The 22,905-nt window shown below is 42.4% G+C and overlaps 1 protein-coding gene across 3 annotated transcripts; it reads left to right on the plus strand.

Annotated features, from left to right (window-relative positions):
* The first annotated feature begins 413 nt into the window (after window positions 1–413).
* Window positions 414–22,604, plus strand: LOC148032860 (protein PHOTOSYSTEM I ASSEMBLY 2, chloroplastic-like). Of its 3 annotated transcripts, none has more exons than XM_087683527.1 (4): window positions 414–786; window positions 15,720–15,923; window positions 18,853–18,945; window positions 21,657–22,122. In XM_087683527.1, exons 1-4 carry the CDS (start codon window positions 624–626, stop codon window positions 21,668–21,670), a joined length of 474 nt encoding a protein of 157 aa, XP_087539653.1. In that variant the 5' UTR covers window positions 414–623; the 3' UTR covers window positions 21,671–22,122. The 3 variants fall into 3 exon arrangements, with proteins under 3 accessions (XP_087539653.1, XP_087539651.1, XP_087539652.1); XM_087683525.1 differs by lacking the exon at window positions 21,657–22,122 and adding an exon at window positions 22,218–22,604 and having other exon boundaries at window positions 422–786; XM_087683526.1 differs by lacking the exon at window positions 21,657–22,122 and adding an exon at window positions 22,218–22,580 and having other exon boundaries at window positions 432–803; window positions 15,749–15,923.
* Window positions 22,605–22,905: the final 301 nt, after the last annotated feature.

Genomic DNA, 22,905 nt, shown 5'->3' on the forward strand with positions numbered 1-22,905 from the left:
TTATGTAGGCAAAATGGCAATGATAGGATCAAACGGCACTGCTTCCTATTGGTTGCCATGGGAGTGGATTATTTTGTCCAGCTGAATTCCCTTGTACACAATTTGGAGAAAAGAGGGTAAGGGAAGCATCAAAGTCATGGAAAAGTGGTCCGCATGTCCATAGCTTGTGTGCAGACAACATGCGAGTGTTTCACACAAGCCTACCTCCTATTGGTTCTCAAATTGGAAATTAGGGGTGCTGCGTCCACAAGCTAGTGTGTAATTAACATGAGCATCAGCTCATTGGAATATTCTGATATTGAAAAAAAAGCAGAAATGCAAAAAAACGAATATGAAAAATCGCAAGAGTGTCTATTATAAAACTTTCGTTCAAGCCGAAAATGTGACGCAAAATCCGGGTCCATTAAGGGCCACTAGTTTTCTTAGATTTCCATTAATTCAGGTAAGAAGTTAGAACCGAAATACTGAGATATACAAATATCTCTCTGCTTGTCATCATCATCATCATGAACAACAATTACAGGAACACAGGGTGACAGAGAGAATAAGGGACAATCGCGAGGAAAGAAGACGCTTCTTTCAGGCGAGCTCAAACACTAGCGACAGAGAGGCAAAGCTAAGTCATGTCTTCTCTGTCTCACTTTTCCTTGGGAGTTTTTACCCCTTCAGCTCAGATTCCATCGTCGAGGCATTCAGCGAAGGCCTCTTCCACCATTCTTTCAGCAAGGGGGGCTCAGGAAAGCACGCCTTCGCACGAAGCTGATGTGCAGATAACCAGCTCCACTGGTAAAGCTGAAACCTCGGTATGCTCCATTCTCTGCATGCATTCTTTATATTGCAAGGCATCTCATTACTGCTACGTTTGTTTTTTAAAGGTTGATCTCTCTCTCTCTCTCTCTCTCTCTCTCTCTCTCTCCTGCATTTCAGTGGCATGTAACGTCCAGCCTTTTATGTGCTAATGTTTTGTCAGATTTTGAAGTATTACTGGCGTTTTACCCTGAAATATCATTGATTTTCCATTGTAGATAAAGCTTAGTTGCGACTGTTATATGCTTGAATGCCATTTTTATGGAAGTCACGTTCTTAGGCTTGCACTCAAATGAACGTCTGCAAGCATTTCAACATTGTTTTATCATTGTCTAGTAGTAACCTTTACTTAGGCATTCGAAAAACGAGTCAAAGTGAATTATCCGTTTTGTCGTCATTGTTACTTAGCCAGGATAGCAGATTTGCTGCCATTTGTGGTGAGGTTTTATTTTCTGTGTTTCTTATGCATCAGCCATAGTTGGTGACCGTCTACGAGAGTTTACGTAAAGCCTGTCTGGTCATACTTAACAAAGTTGCAGCATAAAATATGCTGTCAATGGTGTAATGATAATTGAAATGCAGAACTCGATCAAACTCACACACAGGTTTTCTGCTGTCGAACTACTATACATTAAGTCATTTTACGAAATCAATTCTAACAATGGCAGAAATAGTGGTAAAACGCAGTGATGTGAGAACTACTCAAATCACCAACATAGTAACTATCATGGATGATTGTTGCAAGAGGGCCTAAAGAAGCTGTCCATATGAAACGGCAGAGCTCCCAAGAATTGTTGAGCTCCTTTGTGTTCAGATTGTTCGCATAATCTGACTCAGCTAAAGAAGTTTGAGTATTCTGGTAATCAAGAAGAGATCCTGTCAAACTTGCATATGAGATTGCAAGGGCAGCTTGAAAATTTCCCATCAAAAGTGCCTAAATTGACTTCTTGGTGGACACACACGTGTGTGTGCACACACACACACACACACAAGCCTCACTGAAATTGAGCCACAAAATGATACATAGTGCACACTGCCATGTGTGGAGTTTGGACGAAGTTCAAAATTTTGTATGATTTTAAGGTGGCAGTTGGAAGCTGGGTAATTAATAGGGTGAAAAGTGCTCAATATGCTCACTCCATATAGCAATTTGCAGCTGTCAGTCTTAAAAGCCATTGCCCTCAAACTAATGTAAGCTATATGTTGGCAGTCTAGCAAGGAGCTTGCCATGGTCTTGCTTTTGTGAATCCCGATTTGATTCCAATTTCAGCTTTTTTCATTATCATGAAGCTGTGAGAGTGCACGACAGAAGGAGAAACATGAGCATCCACACACACACACACACACACACACACACACACACACACACAGAGGATGAAGGAAGAAATACTGCACTGATTGAAGAAGAATTCTGAATACAATGATGAGGACTGATCACTCTGTGCACACAGCTTGGAGCGTCAGTGAGGCACCATGTTAGGCTGAGACGATGAAGGCAGCACCAATGAAGGAGAGCGTCGGAGAGAAGTGTGCTCAAAACCTGTAGAAGTGAGAGAGTGATCAGTGAGGTGGCTATAAATAGCCAATAGCCTCCAAATCTGGCCGACTGCAGCAAATGCATAAAAATGACTGCGATAAATGCAGTCTGACTTTTGGAAAAAATGGGAAAAATAATGACAAAAATAACCAGCAATCGTGGAGCAGTCTAACACTGACAAGAGGTGGAAACCTCTTGATAGACTAGGCAAATGCACAAGAAATGTGTCTAAAATGGGAGAAATGCACACTAAACTGCCAAAGCTCCCATGTCTTCGTCAGACTCTGACAGGAGATCACAAGCAGGAGATGATAGATTGATATGACTAAAGCAGGTAGACTAACACCCCCTCTCAGATCCTAGGAGTTTCTGAAGATCCAACAACCTCATGTGATGAAGCGTAGAAGCTTGAGGAAAAGGCTTTGTGAAGAGATTAGTGGCATTGTCCTCTGTGGGATAGTAGGCCACCGCTAACTTGGAATCCATGATCCGCTTCAAACATAATGATACTGAACCTCAATGTGCTTCATGCGAGCATAAAACATTGGGTTCTTCACTAGAGCAAGGGCACTCTGGTTGTCCATGTGTAGCTTCGTAGGTCCTGTTTGAGAAAAGCCAATCTCCGCTAACATGCGACGGAGCCAAACCACCTCTATGGTGGGAAAACAAAGGGCTCCTTACTCGACCTCTATCGAAGAAAGAGCCATAGTAGGCTACTTCTTACTACTCCAAGAGAGAGCTCTTGATTCAAGGAAAAAGCATAACTTGTAGTGGACCATCTCGAATCCACATCATTTGCCCAATTAGAGTCACTCCATCCAGAAAGAGTAACCGCCTCTTCATACATGATCCCACAAGACCAAGTCATCTATGAATGCTGAAGAATGCGTAAGATTGCTCTCCAGTGATCCTGTGTAGGAGTCTTCTTAAAAGAAGACAGCAAAGCCACCACAAAAGAGATGTCCGGTTGAGTATGAATAAGCCAGATCAAAAGGCCAACAAGGCACTTGTAACGGATAGCATTAGTAAGGGGATCTCTTGTTGCCACAAGCTTGAACTCAGAGTCCATGGGGCAAGAAAGAGGTCAATACTTGGCCAAATCAAACTTCGAAAGAAGCTTGGAGATGTATTGGTGCTGGGAAATAAAATGCCCTGCGCTATGTGATAGATCTCCAATCCAAGGAATAAATGAAGGATTCCAAGATCCGTCATGTCAAACACGTGTCTCAAAATCTTTGGAGATTAATCTCCTGTGTAGAGCTCCTAGTGATGATAAGATCATCCACATACAAAATAAGGAGAACACAACTGTCACCCTCAACCTTGTGGTAAAGGTTGGGGTTATGTGCCGATCAATGGAAGCCAATTTGTAAGAAGAATTGATCAACCCTTTGGTACCAAGCCTTGCGAGCTTGCTTCAAGCCATAAAGGGCCTTCTAGAACTTGTAGACATGGTCCTCCTTCCTCTGCATAAGAAAATTTGGAGGTTGGGAAACACAAATCTCTTCTCTAGAATGCCATTCAAGAAAGCGGACTTGATGTCCATTTGGTAATCATGCCAATGATGATGGGCAGCGATAGCCAAGATAGCCTGAATAGTAGACATCCAAGCCGTAGGTGCGAAAGTCTCAAAATAGTCCAATCCTACGCATTGTGCAAAACCCTTGGCAACAAGCATGGCTTTGTGCTTGTCCAAGGAACCATTTGCAAGATATTTGGTCTTAAAGACCCACTTCACACCAGTCACCTTCCGCTTTCGAGGATGGGTAATCAACTCCTAAGTTTGATTTTGCTCGATAGAATTGAGCTCAGTCTACATAGCCTACCCTCAAACATCTTGTGCAAGAGCCTCATCAATTGTAGTAGGCTCTCGATCTTGAAGAATTTGTGACATAAGAGCATATTTCACACAGAGTGGCCTATCCTATTAGGCCTGTAAGTGAGCAGATTTATGTGGACTTGAAGGGGTAGCAGGAAAGTGAGAAATGCTTGAATCCTGCATAAGCCGTCTATACCACAAAGGAATGTGGAGAGGTTCATCCTGCTGCGAGGGAGGCAAGGAAGTCTCTGGTACCTGTAATGCACCTATCGAAGAAAGGGACTCCCCCTCTTGAAGTGATGGGACATCCTCCGGATCTAAAGAAGGCTCCCCTCTTGATGGTGAAGGATTCCTAGAAGTCTCCGGTGAGGAGGCTAAAGGGTTGGAAGTACTCAATGAAGAAGTAGCATTCGTTAGGGGTGGAAGGGAAGTAGAGATAGATGGAGGAGTAGTAGGTGGAGGGGGAGGAGCCGATGACGAGGGAGGGGTACTAATAGGAAACCTAGAAGGAATAAGAGGAACTAAGGTTGGGGGAGGGTCAGTCAATGAGGAGGTATCACCTGCACAAGAACCATCAACCAAATTGTCGGAGGCCGCAGCCTTGTCGAAGATCACATCTTGGCTTGCCTCAATTTTTCGTGTGGACAGGTTGTAGAGCCGATAGCTCTTTGTGGTCGTGCTACAACCCATGAAGATAAGCTTCCAAGATTTTGAGTCAAGCTTCATTTGCCTCTTCTTCTTGTCAACATGGACATATGCCTCACACCCAAAGATGCGACAATGGGACACAGAAGGCTTCTTCCCAAAGAAAGCCTCGTAGGGGGTCATGTCCATCGAAGTAGAAGTTGGATATCGGTTGCGGATGTGAACCATTGTAGCCATTGCCTCACCCCAAAGGGAATGAGGTAGGCCCCTATGCTCCAACATGGATTGGGCCATCTCTAGCATGGTTCGATTCACCGACTCTACCATACTATTCTTAGATGGTGTGTTCGGATGGGAGTACTCCACCTGAATCTGGTGATCCTTGCAAAACTCAAAAAAGAGGTTAGAAGTAAACTCACCGCCACGATCCTCTTGTACGGCTTGGACCTTGGAAGTTGTTTGGGTCTCCATAAACACCTTCCACTTGTAGGACCACAAGGAATAGTTGCAACCATCCAGTTTGTCTTCTTTAGGTATAGAAGGGAGAACAGACACCTGAATAGAGGGTATCAAGGAAGGCATCTTCACTTCAGATGGGGCCTTCACTTCAAATGGGGCTTGCTGTGGTAGGTGAGTAGAAGGACAGGTTCGAGGAGACGACTCCTATTGGGTTCGGGGAGTTTCCTCCCATTGTTGGTAATCACAAAACTCTCGATAATCACGTCTCCACTTAGATGAGTGGTGTGAGAAAAGCTCCTCGTCTAAGTCATTGAAGCCTTGAAACTGCATCTTCCAAATTTGCAGTCACCCAAAGAGCTGCAACACAAGATAGGTAATGGAATGTGCCACCTGGACACAAGGATTGTCACAAGACTGTGACAACTATTACCTTTTTGTTGATTTCTTTATTACATATTTTATTTGGGTTTTCTTTTTGGAAGGATCCCTCTTGAAATCTAAACGCCTGAGTTGCATAGCCAGTATGTGAAACAGACAGGAATGTCAAGTGAGTCAAGACTGGACAGTTAAGGTCCAGTACAAATCTGGAAGAGACTGATGGCACTGTAGATTGACAAGCTTGGAAGAGACTTGTGAAAGTGTATATGGGCAAGTGTGTTGAAGAACTAGCCTGGAAGAGACTAGTTCAAAGTGAAGATGGACAAATCTTCAACAGAGTAGTCCATGTGGGGTCATCAGTGAAAATTCACTTTCAGTTGAGCTACATTACAAATTTGGATGTAGCCATAGTCTGCAAAGATGGTCAGAAGACTAGTGGGGATGCAATGGAAGCAACTCCTAAAATTTAGGAAGTTACTATTTTTGGACCTCAAAATCTGTTCACGTCATTATCTTCGTTTTTGCAGGAGGATCAATCCTCTGGTCTGTGCCGGGGTCAAATTCTGCACCGAGTATGGAGAATTTTAGACCGGAAGGTTGGAACGGGAAATATCTTCTAGTGCTGCCACTTGGCACAAATTGGTGCACTTACCTCTTTTAAGAGGGCTGGCGTGCAGTTTTTGGGCTGAAAGGGGCTCATTTGAGAAGGATTGCTACAAATGGAGAGCTCTTGAGAGCTGGTCTACCTTGTCTATGATGCATAGAGGGCTGAGCATGCTTCCTACTCTCTCTTTCTCTCCCTGACAGTATGGTTATGGTGCAGAATCAAGGGCCTTTCTTCTGATTCAGGTACAGCTGTGTGGAATATGTTGTTTTTGCATGAGGCAAGAGCCTCCTTTCTCCAGGAACAGGAGTAGTTGTTGGCTGCCCCTAGCAGGGACAGGTGAGGGTGTTAACCTCACCAAGCAAGTGTCTGAAACAGCACTAAATGAGTACAGATTTTGGACTGTCGAGGGGTTATTTCAGAGCCCAATTGATGTCAGAATCAAGGGGCACTTGGCCCAGATGATGCAGGACAGTGCAGGGAACAATATGAGCTGAGAACAGGTGTCAGAACAGGTCTGAACAGGTCTGAACCAGTAATTACAGTGGGCTGAACAGTACAGGGAAGAATATGAGTTGTAAACAGGTTCCAGAACAGGTCTGAACTAGTAATTACAGCAGGCTGAAATGGTCAATTCTGCACTCCAACCAGAAGATTCAGACTTGGGCAGAGTTTCCCCTCCTGGTCGGCTTGTTTTGGGTCAGTAATTGTACTGTTATGCGGCCAAATTTCACCCAGAATAGGTGAAAGACAGCCCATTGTACTTTCTCTCTTTTTAAAAATAAAGAAATACCGCAAGGGGCGCCTAACTTAGGGGCCAACAGGGTGTCTGTGTGGCAACAGGAGCAGTTTAGCTTCCTGTTTTTGTTCTTGATTCTGTGTCTTTAAGTTCAGGTAAAGTGGACGACTGTAATTTGGGTGAAAGCATTTATGTATTTTGGTTGTACACTACCGCCCTTTCCAGTGAACAGGCCGGTTACATGGTTCCGTTGCTAGGACCGAATCACTTTTTCCCTAAAGAGTGAGCCAAGGTTTGTTTGGGTGTAAGACACAGAATTGTGCATTATGGCTGATAGAAAGGAAGACATGAGAGAGGAAGCGTCTGCATCACAGGAGATCCCTGTTGTTCATGAGGTGGGAGAGTCTTCTAGACCTCCACAGTTTGTTGCTCCTCCTATTATGGTTGAGCCACAAGTTCATACGGCTTCTTCTATGGATGAAGACATTTTCAAGACTCAGTTAGTTGCTGCTGTGAGTATGTTTACTCAAGTGATGCAGAATCCAAGGTTTTTGGCATTTTTGTAGCCTTCCCTTCCTTTACAGCAAGTTGGGCAACCTGCAAAGATTTCGGATCCAGTAGAGGTCCAGGATAAGGGTAAGCATGCTGCAGATTCAGTGGAAACACCAAGGCAACTTGCAGAGTCAATGGAGACTCCAAGATTGGTTCTGACTATTCAGGAACAGGTGGCGAAAACGCTAGTTACACAGGCATTGCCAGTTCAGCTCGCCACTTTACAGCAGCCAAATGTTGGCTTAAATGGACTGGGAAACAGTTTTCAGGCTTTACCACAGGTTTTTCCACCGACTTCTGTACATGCTGGGTACTTTGGAGGTGGATTTGTATTTCAGAGTATGGCTGGTTATGCACCTGGAAACCGGATTTATGTACCAGGAACAGTGTTTGGGGATACACAGGGTTTTATGCCAAACCCCATGTATGGTAATATAGGCATGTAGCTTGGATTTTAGGGAATTCAGGGTAGTTTTGGCATGCCACAGGGCACTTTTGGTATCGCTGGTTATCAAAATCAGCAAGCAAGTATTGTGTCTACAAGTCTTGTAGTCAGTGGTGCGGCAACTCCTATGCCACCTGTTAGCGCTCCTATGTTGCAGGCATATCCTATGGAGCCTTTGATGGCTCATGAGAAGCCAAAGCCATACAAGAAGGTGGTGCAGCCGTACAGTTTGACATCTTTCGAGGATTTGAAGATAGGACTAAGGCTCTTTCTTTCTTATAGCAGTTTGATGCCGCATTTGCAGGAGGGAACTTTACAGAGCCTTCTAAGGTTTGGAAAGCTGCCACTTTTCTTAAGGACAATGCTAATCAGTGGTGGAGTACACTGTTGATGCAAGGACAGGCTCCTGCCACTTGGACTTACTTTAAGCAAGTATTTGCTTCTGCTTGGTTGACCAATGAATTTGAGATCGATGTTATGTCAGCTTGGCACAATTTGGATGCATCTAAATGCAAGGATCTGGAAGACTATAACAAGAAGTTTTGGGAGGCTTTGCTTCCAGTCACTTCTTACAGGGTTGTGCCATTGACCGAGCAGATAGAGAAATATTGCTGTGGGCTGCCCAAGGAACTCCGGAATTATTGTACAAAGACAAAGGTCACCACTTTGACTCAGTTAATTGAGAATGCCACCACAGGAAATGCACTATTGTTGGGACAGTCAAGTGGTTTTGGGGGCAGCATTAAATAGGACAAATCTGAAAAATTTTCAGCAAAGAAGCCATTTGGTAAACATGTTTCTTAGATTTCTCAAAGCACAGGTAAACCTTGGCAGTTCAAGAAGAAGCGAGCCAAGTTCTTTGGATAGCAGTCAAAGGACCAGAAGAAACCTTTTGTGCGCAAGTCTCTTGAAGAGAGAGGCTTTAATGGCTGAGAGGAAGTGCTTTATCTGTGAGCAAACTGGTCATATTGCGTCTAATTGTCCGGACAAGAATAAGAGATCAGCTGATGATGATAAAGAGGACAGGAAAGGAAAGAAGCCCAAACCTTTAGCAGGTTTAGTGCCAAATATGCTGAGAGACAAGCCACACTCGGATGCTGATGAGCTTTGCAGAGCTTGGGGTAAAGTTAGGGATCAACATGTACTTATTTTCTTTGATCCTGGAGCTAAGGCAAACTTTATCTCACCAGAGTTGGCTTCTACTTTGGGCATCAAAGCAGAGGAGATGGGCTACACAGCAGAGGCAGGGTTGGCATGTCCTGGCCGCTCAGAGTCAGTGACACCCATTCTTGGAAAGCTGTGTCTTCATGTACAGTCTTATATTGATGCAGAAGAATTTTATATCATGCCACTTGAAGGTTGTGATGTCTTGTTGGGAATGCCATGGATGTTCAGAAAGCATGGTGTGTTGGATGTCTTTAACAAGACACTGACTTTGGAACATAGGGGAAAGTCTCATGTGCTTGATGTGAAGCTTAAAGGAGAGTCTGTACTTGTTGTATCGGCTTCTGCCATTACATCTGTAATAAAGAATCATCTTTCTGCGAACTTGATTTTTGCACGTGATGTTAAGGATAATGATGAGTCAAATTTCTCTATGTTAAATAGAGACAGGTCTGCTTTCTTGTCTCAGTTCAGTGATTGTTTTTCTGACTCATTACCATCACAGTTGCCACCAGAGAGGTCTGAGGATCATGCAATAGATTTGGTGCCAGGCAGTAGCCCACCAAATAGACCTCCGTATAGGGTTAGTGCAGCCCAACAGAAAGAGATATTGAGCCAGGTGAATGAGCTGTTGAAAAAAGGGCTGATTCAGCCAAGTTCATCTCCCTTTTGCTCGCCAGTGCTCTTAGTGCAGAAGAAGGATGGCTCTTGGCGCATGTGCATAGATTATCGAGCGTTGAAAAAGAGTACCATCAAGAACAGGTTCCCCATTCCAAGAATTGACGACATCCTTGACTGTTTGGAAGAGTGTCAATTTTCAGCAGGACAGATTTGAAGAGTGGATACCATCAGATCAGGATTAAGCAAGAGGATGTGCATAAGACTGCATTTAGGACCACGTTTGGTCTCTATGAGTTCTTGGTAATGCCATTTGGACTCACTAATGCTCCTGCAACGTTTAATTGAATGATGGACAGGATTTTTCGTCCATACAGGCAGTTTGTTGGTACATTCTTTGATGACATGATTGTCTTTTCAAAGAATGAACAGGAGCATAGAGAACACTTGAAAGCAGTCTTTGATGAGCTTTGCAGTAATAGGTTGCTTATCAATGGCAAGAAGAGTGAGTTCTTCTTGGAAGAAATCCAGTTCCTGGGGCACATAGTGTCAAAGGATGGTGTCCGAATGGATCCTGCTAAGGTTGAAGCAATTAGAACATGGCCAGATTTGAAGACTGTCCATGATGTTAGAAGCTTCTTGGGTTTGTGTTCTTACTACAGGAGGTTTATTCGCAATTTTGCAGAGATTGCTTCACCTTTACATGCTTTACAGAAGAAAGGAGTCTCTTTCCAGTGGACACCAAAAGAGATTTCAGCTTTTAATCTTTTTAAAGAAAAGATAACTTCTAGTCTAGTGATCATTCTGCCAGATCTTAGGAAGTCATTTGTTGTCCAATGTGATGCTTGTGGCAATAGCATTGGTGCAATGTTAATGCAAGATGGCCGGGTAGTGGCTTATGAAAGCAGAATCTTGCGAGGGCTAGAGAAGACTATGCAGGTCTATGAGAAAGAATTGCTGGTTGTGATTCATGCGCTTTCTTGTTGGAAACACTACCTACTTGGGGCAGATTTTGTTGTCCAGACAGATCATCAGACATTGCGTTATTTCTTAACTCAGATTAAGCTGTCAGAAAAGTATATGCGTTGGGCAAACTTTTTGTCAATGTTCCATTTTTAGATTATGCATGTGGAAGGCAAAAAGAATGTTGTGGCTGATGCTTTGTCAAGGAAGCCACAAATTTCAGCTGTGTCAATTCCTTATCATCATGAGCTTGATGATATGAAGGAACAGTATGCTGATGATGAGGATTTTGCAAGGATCTTTGATCAGCTTGTCAATGGACAACATCATGAGCATTATCTTCTCAAGGATGGTTTCATGTTGATGCATGGTAGACTATGTGTGACTATGCCATTGAGACGGAAAGTTATGACAGAGAGTCATTCTCCACCGTATGCAGGGCATTGTGGTATTGATGCAACAATCAAAGCAGTAGAGACATTCTTTATTGGCCTTCTTTGAGAAGAGATGTGGATGCTTTTGTGCGGCAGTGCTTGATTTGCCAGAAGGTCAAGTTTGACAGGCAAAAAGCACTAGGGCTTTTACAGCCATTGCCTATTCCAGATAAACCATGGGAAAGCATAGCTATGGATTTTATCTTTGATCTTCCAAGGACACAGACAGGAAATGATGGGATATGGACTATTATTTGCAGGTTTAGCAAACATGCTCATTTCATTCCTATCAGGAAGAAGATAAAAACAGATCAGATGGCACGTTTGTTTATGTGCAATGTCTTCAAGTATCATGGTATGCCACAGTCTATTGTCAGTGACCGTGATCCACGGATGACAAGTCTATTCTGGAGAGGCATATTTGAGAACATGGGCACAACGCTTAAGTTCTCATCGTCATTTCATCCACAGACTGATGGACAGTCAGAAGAGGCAAATTCTACTGTCTTGGATCTGCTTAAGTGCTATGTGTCAGAGCACAAGTCAAAGTGGGAGCAGTATTTACCTTTGGTCGAGTATACATACAATAATACTGTGCATTCGTCAACAGGCAAAGCCCCTTTTGAAATTGTTGAAGCAGGTAAAAAGGTTCCTCTCATTTTGCATACAAAGGATAAGATCTTTCAGGCAGATCAGTATGTGCAGAGTATGGATGAAATGTATCAGAAAGTTAAGCATGCCCTTTAAAGGACTCAGGCAAAGCAAAAGAAAGCTGCTGATCATCACCTTCGTGAATTGATATTTTCACTTGGTGATTGGGTACTGTTGCGGTTTGAAAAGGCATGCTTAAAGAAGCGGAACGGCAACGAAAGTCTTTTCACTAAGCTTAGTATGCGATACTATGGGCCTTTTCAAGTAACAGAGAAGATTAGTGATGTCAGTTATAGGCTGAAATTGCCTGACAATTGGAAGATTCATAATGCTTTCCATGTAAGTCTTCTTAGACCCTATGTAGGTGATGTGCCAGTAGATATGCTAGTTGAGGAACAGCCCGAAGTTGAGGAACTTGATGAAATTCTTGTTCTAGAACAGCCACACAAGGAAAGGAAAGTGAAAGGCAAGGTTGCTAGAAGGTATTTGGTTAAGTTCAAGAACTATCCAGCTATAGATGCTAAGTGGATGGACGAAGGTGAACTTGCAGAGTCACCTAATGTGTTGGAACTTTACCTTGAAGCATTTCGCTTGCAACCTGCCTTGACCCTTGTATCTCTAAGCTGAAATAGATTGTCAAAGTGACAATTGCTTAAGAAAGAAAATATGTACAGAAATAGATTTTGTACAGATTAATACTTATTGTGTCCATATGGTTTTCTCAGTGCTAAAGAAGTAAGTATTGCTTGCAAGAATACAGTTTTTACTTCTTTTAAATTGAATACATGTTGTAACAATGGTTACTCGATCGGGCATGTATTTTGTGAATTGACTCAGTGGGGATATCATTTTGATGTACCGGCCACTAGATCTCTAGTCAGGGTGATGTGGAGTCATCAAATGAGAATTTGCCACTATGGGGATATCATTGTGGTGTACCGGCCACTATATCTGAAAACAGTGATGTGGAGTCACATGATGATAGTCTGCCATGTTTCACAGTTAGAACATACATGTGTTAACAGTGTGTTCAGTTCACAATGTTGACTGATAGCATGTATGTGTTGTACATGTGCTGCCAAGTGTAAGTTCATTGGGTTAGCTGGAAGCATGTATGACATTCATGCAAACGAGGACGTTTGCGATTTCGAGAGGTAGATATGTCACAAGACTATGACAAGTATTACCTTTTTGTTGATTTCTTTATTACATATTTTATTTGGTTTTTCTTTTTGGAAGGATCCCTCTTGAAATCTAAACGCCTGAGTTGCATGGCTAGTATGTGAAACGGACAGGAATGTCAAGTGAGTCAAGACTGGATAGTTAAGGTCCAGTACAAGTCTGGAAGAAACTGATGGCATTGTAGATTGACAAGCCTGGAAGAGACTTGTGAAAGTGTATATGGACAAGTGTGTTGAAGAACTAGCCTGGAAGAGACTGGTTCAAAGTGAAGATGGACAAATCTTCAAGAGAGTAGTCCATGTGGGGTCATCAGTAAAATTTCACTTTTAGTTGAGCTACATTACAAATTTGGATGTAGCCATAGTCTGCAAAGATGGTCAGAAGACTAGTGGGGATGCAATGGAAGCAACTCCTAAAATTTAGGGAGTTACTATTTTTGGACCTCAAAATCTGTTTGTTTGTCATTATCTTCGTTTTTGCACGAGGATCAATCCTCTGGTCTGTGCCGGGGTCAAATTCTGCACCGAGCATGGAGAATTTTAGACCGGAAGGCTGGAATGGGAAATATCTTCCAGTGCTGCCACTTGGCACAAATTGGTGCACTTACCTCTTTTAAGAGGGCTGGCGTGCAGTTTTTGGGCTGAAAGGGGCTCATTTGAGAAGGATTGCTGCAGATGGAGAGCTCTTGAGAGCTGGTCTACCTTGTCTATGATGCACATAGGGCTGAGCTTGCTTCCTACTCTCTCTTTCTCTCCCTGACAGTATGGTTATGTTGCAGAATCAAGGGCCTTTCTTCTGATTCAGGTACAACTGTGTGGAATATGTTGTTTTTGCACGAGGCAAGAGCCTCCTTTCTCCAGGAACAGGAGCAGTTGTTGGCTGCCCCCAGCAGGGACAGGTGAGGGTGTTAACCTCACCAAGCAAGTGTCTGAAACAGCACTAAATGAGTACAGATTTTGGACTATTCAGAGGTTATTTCAGAGCCCAATTGATGTCAGAATCAAGGGGCACTTGGCCCAGATGATGCAGGACAGTGCAGGGAACAATATGAGCTGAGAACAGGTGTCAGAACAGGTCTGAACCAGTAATTACAGTGGGCTGAACAGTACAGGGACAATATGAGTTTTAAACAGGTTTCAGAACAGGTCTGAACTAGTAATTACAGCAGGCTGAAATGGTCAATTCTGCACTCCAACCAGAAGATTCAGACTTGGCAGAGTTTCCCCTCCTGGTCGGCTTGTTTTGGGTCAATAATTGTACTGTTATGCGGCCAAATTTCACCCAGAATAGGTGAAAGACAGCCCATTGTACTTTCTCTCTTTTTAAAAATAAAGAAATACCGCAAGGGGCGCCTAACTTAGGGGCCAACAGGGTGTCTGTGTGGCAACAGGAGCATTTTAGCTTCCTGTTTTTCTTCTTGATTTTGTGTCTTTAAGTTCAGGTAAAGTGGATGACTGTAATTTGGGTGAAAGCATTTATGTATTTTGGTTGTACACTACCGCCCTTTCCAGTGAACAGGCCGGTTACAAGGATTGTCGCCTAAGGAAGAGAGAGGAAAAGCTGATGCCTGGGGAAGAAAAGCTGCCGCCACCCCACCAGATAACGTCACCTTCTCCTGGATGATGTCGTCTCCTCCTGTATGGCCTCCTCTTGAATCCCTGTGTTTGCAGCAAAACACAAGTTTTACCACCAAAAAATTGACTCAATCACCCTAGAATGCTGCGCTTGCTGCAAATGCAAGAGATGAAAGTTGAGTTTGATGGTTGGGCCCCTCTGCAAAAGATCTCACCTCCATGCTCTCAATTAGGCTCTGATACCATGTGAGTGTGCGACAGAAGAAGAAACATGAGTAGAGAGAGAGAGCGAGAAAGGAAATAGAAGATGAAGGAAGAAATACTGCATTGACTGAAGAAGAATGCTGAATACAATGATGAGGACTGATCAGTCCCTGCACGCAGCCCGAAGCGTCAGTGAGGCACTGGATCAGGCTGAGATGAGGGAGGCAGCACCGATGATGGAGAGTGTTGGAGAGGAGTGTGCTGAAGATAACCTGCAAAAGTGAGAGAGTGATCAGTGAGGTGGCTATAAATAGCCAACACCCTCCAAATCTGATTGACTGCTGCAGGAGGCCCTAAATCTGGCCAAATGCAGCAAATGCATAAAAAAGACTTCATTAAATGCAGTCCAACTGCTGAAAAAAATGGGGAAAATGATGACAAAAATAACCAGCAGTTGTGGAGCAGTCTGACACTGACCAGAGTTGGAAACCTCTTGACAGACTAGGGTAATGCACAAGAAATGTGCCTAAAATGGGAGAAATGCACATTATACTGCCAGAGCTCCAATGTCTCTGTTAGATTCTGACAGGAGCTCACAACCAGGAAATGACAGACTGACACGACTAAAGCAGGCAGGCTAACAAAAGCTCCCCTAGGATATATCTACTAAGCAAATGAAGGGGAAAGATATTGGTAATTCCCACTTTGACCAAGTGTTTACCCATGTTTTGATTAAATGATATGCTCTAGCAACTAGTCCACTCAATGGGTATGTTATTCACCAGATTGGGAATCAAGGTTGTTCACATGTTCTAATTCAAGTTTCTTAGTTCCTTGTGCTCACATATCAGTCTGTTTATCTTAGATATTCAATGACAATGGCAATGAGGGCATTTTTCTCTTTCCTCAGTTACAATAGAAAAGGATGACATTGTGTGCTGTAGGTAGCATGATGAATTTGTATCCTTTTCAGGCATCCAGTATAAGTTCACGACGGAGTTTCCTGTGCTCAGTGTGCCTAGGTGCATGCATACCTGCTGTGCAATTGACAGAGTTGGCTCATGCAGAAGATCGGGAAGAGGAAGGAGATATTCTTCCACCTTCCAAACAAGTCTGTAAAAACTGTGGAGGCTCTGGAGCTATTATTTGTAAGTGTGTAAACATTAACTTTGCATGTTTGTTTGTCTCTTCTTTTGGGGCCATGAAAAGTTGCCTTGAAAGTTAGTATTGAGCTGAATTCTATCAGTATTTTCTTTTTCTTTGACGTGAATAGTTGTTACAGCTCCAAAAGTTATCTCACAGCATAGATTGGTTTAGGCCTTAAAAGTAAACAGCTACGAGAATGTTGCATGCAACAATAGCTTTTTGCTATATCCAAAATTGAATGTTTTCTTTACTTAGAATGAAAGAGTCCTGACACCCCCAGCTTGTGCAATTATGGGAAGCCTCTTAATGTTGTGAATTTGAGAGATGTTTTGGAAGATCAAAGTTGTTTGAACTTTGAATATTTGATTCTGTTAAAAAATGCAGTAAGCACATTCTTTTCTAGTTAAATGGTGGATAGATATCAAAGCCCACATGCAAAAGCATTGCTAGAGCCCAAGTCATAGCATTGAAGCTTCTGCTTGTCAAGTATTTTGTTTACATTGATCCACATTAGATTGACCTAGCACGTAATCTATCATTTTGGGCATGCTATGAGAGCTAGTTTTGCCTAGCAAAATTTTCTTTCCATTAATCAAAGCAAACAGTTGAAATAGCAAGTACTACAGGCAAACAGAAAAGCTAAATAGTCCAGCCTAAACAACGAAAGTCATCTAGCTAGAGAAGAGTTGCCTTCTTATTAATAGAGACTCTTTCGTGTTATTGTAGCCTGGCATGATGATCGCTTCAGTGGTTAAGATGGCTATTTCTGGGTTTTGGGACATCAGGGGTGTTAGTTCTTCCCATCTCTGTTCCTGTCCCATGTCACAATATAGTCACAAGATACGCATATTCTCATAGGTTATCATTTGTTTCAAACACCTGATTTATCAAAAGATAATACAATGTACAGGAAAATGTAAAATGGGAAGCATGAGTGTAGTAGGTGTCACTTGAGTAGTGCTCTTGTAGGGGTATTGTTCACATATGTAAGCACCCTTTTATGATGATGGCCATTCTAATACAAATGGAAGATGATACAAGAAGATGAAATAGATACAATGATCAAATCCCTGTAAGTATCAAGAAACTGCCCCCTCTCACCCCTGAAAGGTACTGCCAACCCCTAGTGGTGTCGCCCAGCTGCTGTCTTCTTCAGAACAGCTTTGTTTTCATCCTCTTGCAGCCTCATGAACCACTGCCTGCGACATAGACATCTTCTTGACTGCATTTTGTGCTGTCCATCAAAGTCTTTGGCTAGACAGTATATTGCTGCCATCTGCTGGCTGGCTTCAAATAGAAAAATGCATGCTGAAAGGAGTAAAAAAAAAGTCTCAAACAGTTGGGATGATGTGGCAGCAGCTTGCGGATCTCCAGGGCTCTTGGTGATGATGACTGAGGCCTGGATGATGACTGCAGCAAATAGGTGGTTGTGGAGAAATGATAGGGTTTGCAGGGAAGGGGTACAAGAATCAAAGTTCATTTTAATTAAAAGCTTGGTGAAGTGCATTTCTCATTATGGTGTCTTACATCAAACAAATACATGACTCCCTTTGTCTTTTATTGCGTATTTCACCTTTTAGAAAGCCCAATCAGCATCCACTTCAAAGGAAGGAGGATGATGATGTGGTTGCACCGTTGCTATTGCATCTTCTTGTACGAAGGGGTCTTCTAAAGTAGGAACAGCATCAAGGAAGCTGGAGTGTTCTTTTTTCACTTTTGCCAACTTGGTAGAGTATCTTTGTTCTGTATGACCAAGTTTCTTGCAGAATGTGTAAGGAGGCGGTTGTTTCTTGTAATGAGCTTTGTTGATCATGGCTTCTATAAATCAAGAGTTTTGACTTGTAGATTTTTGTCTTTTAATCTTCTGACCTCTTCTATGAGGAGAGGGACCATGTCATTACCATTACAAGGTGTATTGCAGGCAACTCGTAAAACAGCAAGAACTTTGTTATTTTTTGGTAAGTCCTTTTATACTTGAACAAAGAACTGCTTTCTTATCATTTTCAGATGGAGGAGCTGAAAGATTCTTGAGCTGCTGGATGATTGATGATAAGGAACTGAGGTGTTCAATGAGAGGAGTGGAGTTAATGATTTTCAAACTAAAGAATTTTTGCTTCAAAAAAAGTCTCAGAATTATTGATATTGTTACTGGATGTAGTTTCCAGCACTTTCCAATTCTAATCCTCATGGAACCATTCCACCCTTTCATGGGGGCATCTTGAATGCTCTCTTCAGGTTATGGATGGAGATTATCTGTTCTCTCTGAGGGAGATTAAGAGGATCCAGGGGAACTTTGAGCACATGATGTGGAGATTTGCTTTTCTAGTCATTCAGGACAGGGGCACCTTGTTTGCTTTGGGACCTCACAAGTTTTGTATTACATGCCTCCAGATTAGCTTTTTTTATAGCCATTTACTAGACACTCTCATACTTGGAAGGTGCTTTTTCTAATGTGCATTTGCCTTTTGTTGGAAAAAAATTGGTCCATTTTGGACCCAACCACGATCATCCTGTTGTTAGTGTGCCAATTTTATTTCCTCCCTTAAAACAATCGTTTGATCTCATTTTCTATGGAAAAGCTTCTCAAGCGTCCTGCAAAGCAACCAATCAATCAATGATCAGTCCCTTTGAATGTAGTGTAGTACACTAATGTATTTGCAACATACATTTAATGTCTCTTCCACTCTTTCATTATCTAACTTTTAAAGCTCACGATCAGACCTTGAGTATATTTAATATACAATTGTTAATGCATTCGAGCATTCCGGTGATTGTTAAATTTCTGATCACGTCCGTTAGTCCCTCTTAAATCGACATTTGTGTTTACGTTGGGTTTTCTTGAAGCTCAGGAGTAGGGAGGGAGAGGGGAAGGAAATTCAGGGAGGGAGGGAAAGATTTTATGCTGATCTTATTACTTTTCATGTCTTGTAGGTGACATGTGCGGTGGGACAGGGAAATGGAAGGCTTTAAATAGGAAAAGAGCTAAGGATGTGTATGAGTTTACAGAATGCCCGAATTGTTATGGTAAGTTTCAGTTTATTATGTTGTGGAATAATTATGTTTTGTTGTGGAATATATGAGCTGTTTGGTTGGATATATGGAGACCATTTCCTCTTTTGATTTATGTATTTGTTATTTTTTATGTATTTGGTTTGTTTTTTGACTGAGTGTCTGTTTCACCTTGAGAGGAGTTTTGTCAACCAAACAATTGAAAGGGTCGTGACTTGTACAGCAGTCTTGGGTGTCAAGCTTTCCTTATACTCTTAGTGTCTCTTCTCCCACGTCTCAGCATCAGCCATGGAGTCACGCATAAGTTTTTGGTGGGATCACGGTGCTTTCCACATGAGCAAAGGGATTACAATATATGACATTTATTTTCAGCTATTCAGGGAGTCGAGATAAATGTCACCACCCATGACTTGTGTCCAGAATTTTCCGTTCAGGTTTCGTCTTTTGGATTAGCAGTAGTGTTTGATGTTGCATTTAACATTCCCTTTGTATATTGATGCTATGTGGCTACATAGTCAGGAGAGGTATTGATGAGCTTGACCTTAAATCTTTCCTAAGTGGTTTGCATATAATTGAACAGGATCAAAATTCCAGCCAGGCTCCCTATTACCTCCCAAATCACTCATTGAAGGCTGAGATCCTATCTCTATAGAGGCCAAATAAAGTGGGTGAGAGGGGGGAGGGGGGGGGGTATGGGGAGGGGGGGGTATCCTTGCTTCCAAGTTTCCTGAAAAGTGTTATGTATATTCTCACACATCCCTCCCCAAGGATGTCGCTCTCTGAACAAATCAATCCTAAGTTAATGATACTCCAAGTCATATATGATACATGATGGGATGCCACTTCTGCAATCATCAGACAAGGTGGCTCAGGGAACAATATCCAAAGGGGCGGTCCTAGAAATTTACAAATTGTCAGTATATCAGCCTATTTTTTAAAGCAAATGGTGCTGTAGGCAATGTGTTCTTCCCAATCAGCAAGCTTCGACTTAAGGTGGAGCCAAATACTGCTACAAGAGTGTGTAGTTTATCAGTCAGCTCTTGTGCTGTTCTGGAGTTTGCAGATGGCCCTAACTAGGGAAAGTAGAAGTGATGGGACATGGATCTGAGGGTGGTAGTTAGGGACATTGTAGATGATTTTGCAGCTGTGGACCACATGATGAAGAGGTGAGGAGTGTTTACGCTCTGTTGGTGGGTTGTTGTTTTGTTGTGTGGGTTGGGGGTGTGTGCCTTTGATTGTTCTCCATGCAGTTTGAGGGTGGGGGGTCTTTGATTGTTCTCGTGCACTTTTGCAACTAGATGCCAAAAAGAATCTATATGTTTTATCCTCTCATCCAGCAAGAGGCTCTCACTTGTTATGATGATTGAGGACTTGAGGCAAGAGAGTTTATCTCAATAATTCTTGTCCTGTCAACCATCCTGTGGTTGCTGTCATATGGTTTTTAGCTGGTAGAGGTCTGGGCACACAGATGAAATAGTGTAGACATGTGTAGAATGTCGGTAAGCTACGAGAAAATGTAGGCCGGGCTAAGTCACTCAGGTGGCTGTATCTAGCTGATTTTCAAAGTGGACATGGGTAAATTGGGTGGTCTAGGGGGTGCTACGAGTTTCTTGACCAGCAGTCTCCATCTTGATTCTGGATGACAGAGGAGGATGGTGGAGGGATTGGATGATGATGTCAAGATCAGAATCTGTTGGCCTATCTTGTAATCTAATCTGGAGTTTTAGGCTTTTTAAAACCCCAATTCCATTCATTGCAACTCATCACTTCTCTCCTTGGCTGAAACTCTTGTCTCTTTAGCCTTCTGGTGACAAGGATTGACTTTTTCAAGAACTCTTAGGTATACTATGTTTACAGCATTCATTCTCCCGTGTCTTGAGCTTGTCTGCTAGCTATTTGTTGTATAATGATTGGATTCTGTTTTAAATTTGACGGAGCCAGGGAACTTCTAGATTGAGACTTTAAAATCCTCGAGATCAGCTTAGAGAAAATATGATGGAGGTGAAATCACCTTCAGATTGAGGTCTTAATAGCACCAAGATCTCTATTTACTTTCTTGCCATTTGCACCTTCGACAATCCATGAAAACCAAACACCCCAAATCACCCAAACACCCCCTGCAAAACCCCACAAAATTAAACCCCCCAAAACTAACTTCCTCCTAGCCCACAATCTATATTTGGAAGAAGGCAGGTGCTTTTGCAGATTCAATGTGGGGAATTCTTGCACAGAGCTCGTTCGCTGTTTGTGAATGGTCTTTCCCAATCAGCTTCGTTTACACACATCTGCAGGTCACAGCAAGATAGTGATGATGATTAAGACACCCATCTTGGTGTTTTCCTAGCCTTCTTCAGCTGATGCAAGTAATGGTGGCTTCTTTCCTCCTGCTACATTGGGTAGGCCCATTCCTGGGTATGTTCACATGCATTTTCCTTACAAGATATCAGGAAGGGTATGCCAATAATGACTGTGAGCGGAGAAGCTTAATCTCTGGATTTGATTTATTCTACTGGTTTCTCCCAAAATGGAGACAGAATGATTGCTTCAATATGGAAGAACCATCCATATGGGAATGTCTCAACTCTAAAGGTCCAACTTTCTGGGAAGGACTTTCTGAGGAAGGGACCTATGGACCTTGGGGGCAGTCTTGAAGAAGAGAGACATGGGAGGTTTTAGAGGACGAGCAATTGAGGATTTTTCTGAAGTTTGATCAATGTTTGGTGCAGAGTTACATCCATGAGAGAGGGAGGACCTGTGGTGAATGTGAGTCATTTTTGGGGGCGGGGGGAACTGTCTTCATGATCCTAAGCCTTCACACATTTTGAATCTTCCAATTATTGGATACCAGGGGCTGATCAAGGATATCATGCAAATTTGTAAAATGTTGTGTGTTTTCCTTGTTAGCATCATTCGATGCAATTGACATCAGAGGAAGGTGTATGGGGGAGGCTCTTTGTTCTTGATACATTCAATACGAAGCATTCGTTTTGGGGACATTTCCATCCCTCTTCAACATGTGCACAAGCTGCAGTGATTTATGCTTCTTGATGTTTGTTAATACTTCTCTTTTTGCCGGTTATAATTGTGCATGCACATGTTGGATAGTACGCGCCACTAGCATGGAGGTAAGCTTGGTCTTTTCTCCAGTTAGATGCATGGTTAAACAAACCCTTTTCAAGCTATTATCTCTATGTTGACTCGATGTATACTGTTTTGCAATTTACTGCGTGATCTCTTTACAAGATCATAAATTCAAGCTTGTTGGCTTTTGTAACTTAAATTATCAGGACGCGGGAAACTGGTCTGCCCAATTTGTTTTGGGACTGGTGTTGCCAACAACAAGGGCCTTCTCCGAAGACCAGAATCAAAACCTCTTCTAGATAAAATGTACAATGGAAGATTGCTACCGAGTATGTGATGTAATGTGTAGGTAGAAAACCATTTGTTCTTGCTTCATGGTGTGATTTATTCAAGGCTCAAATGTGGGGGATATTCTCTTTCGTAACAGTCATATAGGTCAGGTTCTGTAATATAGGAGGGAATTGTGTATGGATGATAAATGTATTTTTGCAGAGTAGGAAAGTATTAACATTTTCTAAAACTGCTTTTTATGTCGGGTTTTTGGGATGTGGCAATGGTTGTGTGCAGTTAATGAAGAACATGAATAAAGGCCACATTTAATGACAATGGCCAATTATGTTTTGCTATGGATGGCATGATGTAATCACAAGGGCCTGCTAAGATAAAGAGTAGAGGCTAAATTGAAAGGCTTGGTGAATGAGACGAAGGTGAATGCCAAAGATAAATAGGTGAAAGGGGAAACTTATTGCACCAAAACCCTCGAGCTAGGATAGAAGTAGAAAAGTTGATAGGGTTTCAAAATAAATTAATAAACTTAAATATAAGTTTTCTGCCAGTAGCAATCAAAAGTTTAGTAGTAAGACAAATGTTAAGATCCTTTTCGGCAATCTATGC

This window comes from Lygodium microphyllum, chromosome 8 (assembly GCF_053477565.2).
Source record: "Lygodium microphyllum isolate KBCC chromosome 8, Lygodium_microphyllum_v1.1.10, whole genome shotgun sequence".
NCBI classification, from domain to species: domain Eukaryota; kingdom Viridiplantae; phylum Streptophyta; class Polypodiopsida; order Schizaeales; family Lygodiaceae; genus Lygodium; species Lygodium microphyllum.

Excerpts from the sequence above, each read along its gene's own strand:
- LOC148032860 (XM_087683525.1), top strand. The coding sequence starts at position 624 with ATGTCTTCTCTGTCTCACTTTTCCTTGGGAGTTTTTACCCCTTCAGCT. Across the intron at positions 787-15,719 it reads GCAGATAACCAGCTCCACTG|GTAGCATGATGAATTTGTAT; the intron begins GTAAAGCTGAAA and ends TGTGTGCTGTAG. Across the intron at positions 15,924-18,852 it reads AGGCTCTGGAGCTATTATTT|GTGACATGTGCGGTGGGACA; the intron begins GTAAGTGTGTAA and ends CATGTCTTGTAG.